The 8,197-nt window shown below is 43.1% G+C and overlaps 1 protein-coding gene across 1 annotated transcript; it reads right to left on the bottom strand.

Annotated features, from left to right (window-relative positions):
• Positions 1 to 6,496: 6,496 nt before the first annotated feature.
• LOC109294673 (olfactory receptor 4N2-like) lies at positions 6,497 to 7,432 on the bottom strand. The gene has a single exon (XM_019513121.1). The coding sequence runs from the start codon at positions 7,430 to 7,432 to the stop codon at positions 6,497 to 6,499; it is 936 nt and encodes a 311-aa protein (XP_019368666.1).
• Positions 7,433 to 8,197: the final 765 nt, after the last annotated feature.

Below are 8,197 nucleotides of genomic sequence, written 5' to 3'. Positions count from 1 at the left end.
ACCAGACTGGAGCAGCATGTGTTATAGCCAGAATGATTTTGTTTATAGTTGTAACTCAGGAGGCAGAGTTACCTGCCAGCTGCAGCTAACTGGATCCCTGGGGTCTCAGCCTTGGAACCCTCCTTCCTTCCTTCCTGGCTGAATTTCTGCATTGGGTCCTGCGTATTTAATGTCATACTTATGGCATGCAGTATTTTAATACACCATCTTGTTCTATATTCAGCTCATTAGTTTGTTTTAAGTGTAACATTTGTATTCCTTTGTGTATTGATTCCTTAACATATTTTTCTCTAAACCCATTACCTGCCACTGGAGGGGTTCAAGGTACTGGGGACACCCTCCATTCTCTCCTGCTCTTTTCTGGTGACTTTTTTTTGTAGATCTATGGACTGTGCACTAAAGATGCTAAGTCTGCTGTTGGATCTCATGGGTGTTCTTGTGGATATTTGAATTACATGGTTGCCTGCAACTGCAAGGAACTGGGCTACATGTAGGTCAGTCTTTCCTTCATATATGTATGTATGTATTCTTGTATTGATTCCTAGAGGTATTCATTCCTCTTGTATTCATTCCTTTGGGGATGTGCCGAATTAAGGATGTATTAATTCTTTCAGCTATTCATTTAATGACTGATTTTGTCCTTGCCACTTGTGTTCATTCAGTCAATTGTTGCCATATATGCCCATTGACTTTTAAACCATTTCTCTTTCCAATCATACATCTCTCACTTATTTATACATTCATGTATTTATTTCTTCATTGATTATATTATATACTTTATTTATTTGCAATAACTGTCAGTGCACCTTTTATACACACACACACAAATTTATTCATTTATATTATATATAATTTCTGTATTATATACAATTACAGGTAAAGAAATATTCAATATTCCTTCCTCTGTAATGGTATATATTCCTTTATTTCTTCTTAGATATATTCACCACTCCTTCATTTGCAATTAAAGCATTTTGGCCATGTTTTCATTCATGCATTCATTTATTTAAACGTTCATTTCAATAAATGAAATTTAAAGTTAAGATGTAAAGAATTAAAGGATTCAACATGAGATAACAGTTTAATGAGCCTGAGCGAGTCAGTGGAGACAGAGGCTGGAGCAGAGCTGGGAGCTGTCCCCGTCCCCCAAATATGGTTTAAGTTAAAGGGTATTTCTGATGTTTCTGGCATTGTGCATGGTAGTTGTGTAAGAAGGTTGCTCCTTAGGTTTTTAAAAATAGATTATACAGACACTTTTGTAGCGTGGGCAGGGGGCTGGACTAGACGACCTCCTGAGGTCCCTTCCACCTCTACTTTTCTATAATTCTCTGAACAATAAGAATGCAGATAAACTCTTGCAGCTTCAGGCCCTTACACAACTCGATAGTTATGCACCGTGGTATAATGGAGTAGAGGCAGGTGAGGAGCAGATGTTTTGGTTGTCAATGTTGAAACTTAAGTAAGAAAAAACAGAGTTCTGATTCCGGATGAAAATCAAAGCCGTATCTTAGCAAATACATTGGAAGGAAACTCCCTTGTGTACGTTGTTTTTTTTTTTCCCCACTTGGAAAATCTTTTATTTGAAAAAGTGAAATAAAAGAAATCTATCAGTAAAAAGTTGTTTCAAAGTAAACTATCGTGCATTTTGCTTCAGAATTATTAAAGTTGGCAACTTGGATTTTAAAGACATGTTAAACCTTTTAAAGTGGCTAGTAAAACTGACCTGCCGGCATGAAACAGTTTGGTATCTGCAGCTCCCTTTTTCCAGCAAAAAAAAAAAAAAATATATATATTCCCTGCTTTCGTTGTGATATTAGAGCTCCTCCTCACTGTCACAGTCAACTTCAACCCTTTCCTGACCAATTCTACCTAGCTGTTAGAAAGTGGAGTAGCATGGAGGCTGCAAGAGGGGACGAAGTGGCACTGGGGACTACACAGAGGGAGGAGGATAGTGGAGAATGAAAGGAAGGAGGACAGAAGGGAAATAGAAAGAAGGAAATCCTGGGAAGGGCAGGACTGACACAGACTTACCTTAATACCTTGTCCTGCCTTTGGCAGCGTGGGGCACTCTCAAGAAGTTCCCATCTCCACCCTGGCCTGCCTTGTAGCTCCCTTCCACTGCGTCCCCACTGCTGTATTCTTTCTGGTATGGAGAAGATACAGGCTTGGGCTTCCTGCGCTCATGAGGCCCCAGGGAGCACAACAGCAGCTCAGCACCAAAGCACTTGTTAGCCATTGGGACCCAAGACCTGTAGGAGTAACCTCAGGGAGATGAGAGTCACAACAGGAGGAAGGGGAAGAGGCCAAGGCTGGCCATGGGACCCACAAGTCCTAACTTCCTGGCCCCCTCAATCCCAGTCCTTTGAGAACCAACCAGTGTTGTTTTAATTAAGGATTCCCCCCATTACTTTAAAATCAAAGACCTTTTCTGAATTAAGTAGCACAGCTCAGCGTAGCATGCTAATGAAACTGAAATATTTCCACATACATAGTCTAATGTGTCTACATTTACACACTTGGCATAGTGCAACAGCAGGTTAGGAAATTATTAGGACAATGAATAATTGTGAAGAGTAATAGATGCCATTATAATAGAGCATCATGTATGGCTATCATATTAATTTTATAATAATGTAAGACAACATTTTCGTGATACTCAAGAACCCAAGAATTAAAAGGAGTGGCTACAACTGGCAATATTAAGACATGTAATAGTAAGTAGCATATTATTAAGATCAGTAATAAAGAGCAAGATATAACACTCAAACATAATAAACCATGAGTGTGAGAATATCATCCACATTATAAGATTAATTCATTACTTAGACTTAGATAATAAACTACCAAAAATGAATTACAAATAAAGATGAGAGCTAACAAATGCTAACTAAAATCATAGTGACAATGCATAATGACAAAAAACCCTTAGACATTATCATTATGCATAAATGAATCAGGAATCAGTGTATTAATAGTTCAAAAGAGAATTAGCTGATTAATAATGCATAGCTTTCACTTGTATAGATTTTTAACATGTGCAGGATGATGATAAATAGTTTAGTGATAAAATATGATCATCAGACCTTATTAAAATATTAATGCCATTTCATTTTGGATAATTGTAATCGGACTTCAGAGCACTAACTGGGTGACTCAGGATTTACATTATTGGAACTGCAACCAGTATCTGGGCCCAGCCTCCTTGCCATCACCAGGTGGCTCTTTCTTTCCAATGAAATTACTGAGATTGATGGGGAATGCTTGTATTGGTCCCTCTACATGATGGTAGCACTCAGTCTGCACCGTGGTAAATGCTGGACTCATGGATGGAGGACTGTGGTGAATGTAGGGTGAGTCATCTCCTGGTTGTCACCTACCATTTCACACGGGAACTGATTAGCACCCAGGAACAGCCTATATTTGAAAAGGACCAGGCTTTGAGAAAAATATGCTCCCCCCGCCCCTAACTCATATCTCATAACTCATTATCAGAAGCAGTGTCCCCACCGATTAACAAACACTAAATGGGACACAACCCTGCCTTACCAATAAATACAATACCTACTAACTCATCTCTAGTATCACAACAACTAACATTGCCCCTGCAAGGAAACCATGGATCCTACACAGGTCTATCTACACAGGTCTATAGTGCAGTATCCAGTGTAGCAAATGCTTTCATGGAAGCCATGTGGATAAAACTAGATAAAAGTCAGGCCTGGGAACAGAAATTCATTAGTTTACTGGTTACTAAAACCAGGAACTTTGCACAGAAATTGACTTCAGAACCCACTGTCATTTTCCTGATCCCAAGCTGCAGGCAATAACAACCCTCCTGAGGGATCTTACTCTTCCACTTACCAGATTATCCTTTCTACTTCAATTCTCTTGTCTGCGCTGTACCTGATCATATCATTTATATTCTGTTTTAACCTACATATCGAGCATTGTACAGGCCTTTTGTTCTGTCTGCTGTTTAGCTCAAGCTGTGTCTGCCTTTTTCTTAGTGATCAGAGAAAGGGTAACTTTGTTATCTGAAAGCTTTTTCTATATCCCTGCCAGCTATACAGTTCATCCAATAAAAGATACCCTCAGAAATCGTTAGCTTTCACATTTTTCTTGTGCCATCGCAGCTACAAAAGTACCCCAACACTACCACATTCATTTATTTCATAGCTATGACATTGTGGATGCCATGCTACAGAAGGAATGCTATAGGTTTATTCTATGGCTACAAAACAACACATCCGTAGGCACTACCGCCTTAGTGAATAGCAAGTTCAGAATTACTTCATGGATATTACAAAATTACCCTACAGATACTGTAAATTTCTTCCTGTGGATTTATTATGTAATTGTTCTATAGGTACTATAGACTTGCTATTGGGTTTCACCACACGTGCCGCAGAGTGATACCATATATACTACAGAGCATGGGCAACTGGTGCCTCCTGAGTTGGGGGGGGCGGGCACCAGATTGCCAGCAGGGGGGTGGTCCCCCCAGTGGCCAATAGCCGAGCCAGGGGCAAAACCAGAAGCGTACTTCCGGTTTCACGGCTGGCGCTTCTAGGGGGTGCACGGCTGATCTCAGGGGGTACATATCGCCAATGCTACAGAGTTACTACAGTGTTACTGTACTGTTTTCAATGGATGAAAGAAAATATTTTGCTGGTACTATAAAATGCCTGCAGGCAGCCTGGAAGCTATTTAAAATCATCATAGTCAAGGCTCAGGAAAAGTGCATAACGCAAATCAAAAGTTTAAGAGGCTATCAAAGGCAAAAAGTCATCATTCCAGGGAGTCAAAGCTCAAGCTTACGGAGAGGAGGTGCAGAGAGATCTCACCAACCTGAGTGGGCAAAAAAGTGGCAGATGAACTTCAGCATCAACAAGTGCAAAGTAATGGACATGGGGAAAACCAGCCTCCGTTATATGCACACAATGCTGGCTTCTAAACTAGCTGCTGAAACTCAGGAGAGAAATCCTGGAGTCACTGTAGACAGTTCTCTAAAAAGATCAGTTTAATGTTCAGCAATGGCCCCAAAAAGTGAATAAGGGCATCATTAAGAAGGGGACTGAAAACAAAATGAAAAAAAGCATCAAGGAACTTTACCCCATAGTCAGATTGGTATAGTCTGTGGGGGTTTTGCCTTCCTCTGTAGTGAGTGCCACGGCCCTCTCCTTGGATCTCTCAAGTGTATTTTAACAGTGCTGACAGCAGCAGGACACTGGCTACCTTTGTTCCTGTGCTTTACCTTTGGCAGGTTAGGTTGCTATGCCTTGTGGCTGTGTGTCAGAGTTGACTGTGTAGTTTTACTCATGGGTTAGACAAGTATTTGTATAAAATGGTTTGGATAGGGATAATCCTGCTTTTGACTTGGGGTTGGATGAGATGTCCTCCAGAGGTCCCTTCTAGTCCTACTTTTCTATGGTTCTATGATCATGTCACTATACAAATCCACGGTGCATCGACTTTGTGCACTGTCTGTCGTTCTGGTTTCTGCATCTCAAAAAGGATGTAGCGTAATGAAAAAAGGTTCACAGAAGTTCAGCCAAGATGATCAAGTGTACGGAGCAGCTGCCATACCAGGACAGGCTGAAAAGGCTAGGATGCTTCAGTTTGGAAAGGAGAAGGCTAAGGGGGGATATTATAGGGGGTTATAAAATCATGAAGGGTATGGGCATAGTGAACAGGGAACTAATCACAGAATCATAGCAAGTTAGGGTTAGAAGGGACCTCAGGAGGTCATCTAGTCCAAGCTAAAAGCTAGCATTTTCTGAAGGGGGCCTTGAGTGTAAGGAGGGTTCACTGAGTCTAAAAAGGGTGAGGAGCACTGTTACAGATATTGCACAGTTAATCTATAGATCAGGCATGTGGCTTTTGGTTATCTCCGTACCATGCAACTGTTCCAGGACCAAGGGCTACAGGACTTCTAGACTCCCAAGTCCAGTGGGCACAAGTCTATCCAGGCAGCATACAGAAACAGCTGCCGTGGAATCTGTAAGGTGAGGCCCTCACCTAGGCCAGCCCATATGAGAGAGCTTTCTTGAAGCTGCTAGTTTTGAAAGACTGTCCAAGGATTTACAGGACCGTGCCAAGAAGTCTAGAAGCCCTGAGACCTTTCAAAAACTTAGATTCACAACTTCTAAGTTTCCTTCGGCAGCCATAATAGCCTAGACCCCGAGGGCTCTAGGTATGGCTCCCCAAGGCTTCCAAAATGTCCACATTTCTTGCTCTACAACCTGAATGTTATGGTCTGGCAAGGCAGCCAAGGACAAGCTCCACGAATGTCATTGCGACAGGATGAAACTTTCATTGAAGCCACAAAATACAGCGGAACCTAAGAAATGAGCTTTTTCCAATTAAACTCTCTCTCTCACAGGTTCATAAATCCTACGGCAATAGTACAGTATGCCTGCAATGTCACTCAAATCAAAATCGCACCCCGCATGTGAAAAACATCGCAGACCCAATAGATGTTTATTCTGACTCCATTCTATTCTTTTCTCCAGACCCCATATGTGGCCAATACCCTTGCTGCAGCACTGAGGATCTCCCTGTTCCTCAGCGTGTAGATCATGGGATTCACGAGGGGGAAGACCACGGTGTGGAAGACGGCCACCACCTTGTCCGTGGGGAAGCTACGGAAGGGCCGGCAGTAGACGTAGATGGCTGGGCCAAACATGACAAAGACAATGATGATGTGGGTGACACAGGTGGAGGCTGCTTTGCTCTTCCCATGGGAGGAGCTTGCCCTGAGCCGGACCAGCAGGGCTCCGTAGGAGATCAGCAGGAGGAAGAAGCATGCAAAGATGACTAGGCCACTGTTGATGAACATGAAAAACTCCAGCTGGTAGGTGTCAGTGCAGGCCAGCTTGATCACCTGGGTGACATCGCAGAAGAAGTTGTCTAGTTCATTGGGGCCACAGAAAGGGAGAGGAACAATGAGGGCAACCTGGATGGTGGAGTGAATCAGCCCTCCTATCCAGGCAGCCACCACCAGGGCCCAGCAGACCCCCCTGTTCACCACAGTGGTATAGTGCAGAGGCTTGCAGATAGCCACGTACCTATCAAAGGCCATGGAGATCAGAAGGAAGATCTCAGCCCCTCCTAAGAAATGGAGGAAGAATAGCTGGGTTATGCAGGCCCCATAAGAGATAGCCTTGTGTTGGGCAAAGAAGTCGACCAGCATCCTTGGAGGGGTAATGGAGCAGTAGCAAATATCCAGGAAAGCCAAGTTGGCCAGGAAGAAATACATGGGGGAGTCCAGGTGGGGGTCCACCCAGATGGTGAGTATGATGAGGATGTTAGCCGGGAGGATGAATGAGTAGAAGATGAGAAACAAAATCAAGAGGAAGAGCTGGACCTCTCTGGTCTGGGCCAGTCCCAGCAGCACAAACTCTGTCACCTCCGTGCCATTCCCATACTCCATCGCACCAGTGCAAACTCCTGTAACAACATGTGAGTCAGTGATAGTCGTCATTAGGTGTCATAAGGAAGTACTGGAGGGCAGCTAAAATCAGGGCACTGTTGTACCAAGTGCTGTACAGACCCTGACCAAGACTGAGTGCAGGACTGGGCTGGCACACAATTGCATAGTTATTAAACTGGCGCATGATTGCAGTAAGGCACAAACAGGATGCCTGGCAAATTTTAGAGAGTTGTCCATGGGGCACCATTATTAAATAAGGCATTTTTATTGGGGTGCCACAGGGTTTGTTGCTTAGCCTAAATATCTTTAATATTTTCATTAAGACAATAGAAAAAGATCTAAAATCACTGATGGCAAACTTTGTAACATTGGCGAAGCAGTAAATGATGAGAAGGGCAAGACAGTCCTACAGAGTGGCCTCGATTATATGACACCCCTGACCCATTCCCATTCTTTAATATAGGCGGATTCATAGTTTCATAGTTTCTAGGGTCGAAAGGGACCTGAGTAGATCATCAAGTCCAACCCCCTGCCACGGCAGGAAAGAGTACTGGGGTCAAACGACCGCAGCAAGGTGTTCATCCAGCCTTCTCTTAAAGACCCCCAGGGTAGGAGCCAGCACCACTTCACTTGGAAGTTGGTTCCATATTCTAGCTGCCCTAACCGTGAAGTAGCACCTCCTGATATCTAGCCTAAATCTCCCCTCTGCCAGCTTGTGACTGTTATTCCTGGTCACTCCTGGCAATGCTCGAGGGAACAGGGACT

The sequence above is a fragment of the Gavialis gangeticus genome, unplaced genomic scaffold (genome assembly GCF_001723915.1).
Source record: "Gavialis gangeticus isolate Ggan-Ray unplaced genomic scaffold, GavGan_comp1, whole genome shotgun sequence".
In the NCBI taxonomy this organism is placed as follows: domain Eukaryota; kingdom Metazoa; phylum Chordata; order Crocodylia; family Gavialidae; genus Gavialis; species Gavialis gangeticus.
The sequence above is the reverse complement of the archived record's forward strand: the minus strand, read 5'-3'. Positions and strand labels throughout refer to the sequence as shown.

Bases quoted from the DNA above. Each gene is read 5' to 3' on its own strand.
- LOC109294673 (XM_019513121.1), bottom strand. From the start codon at position 7,432: ATGGAGTATGGGAATGGCACGGAGGTGACAGAGTTTGTGCTGCTGGGA.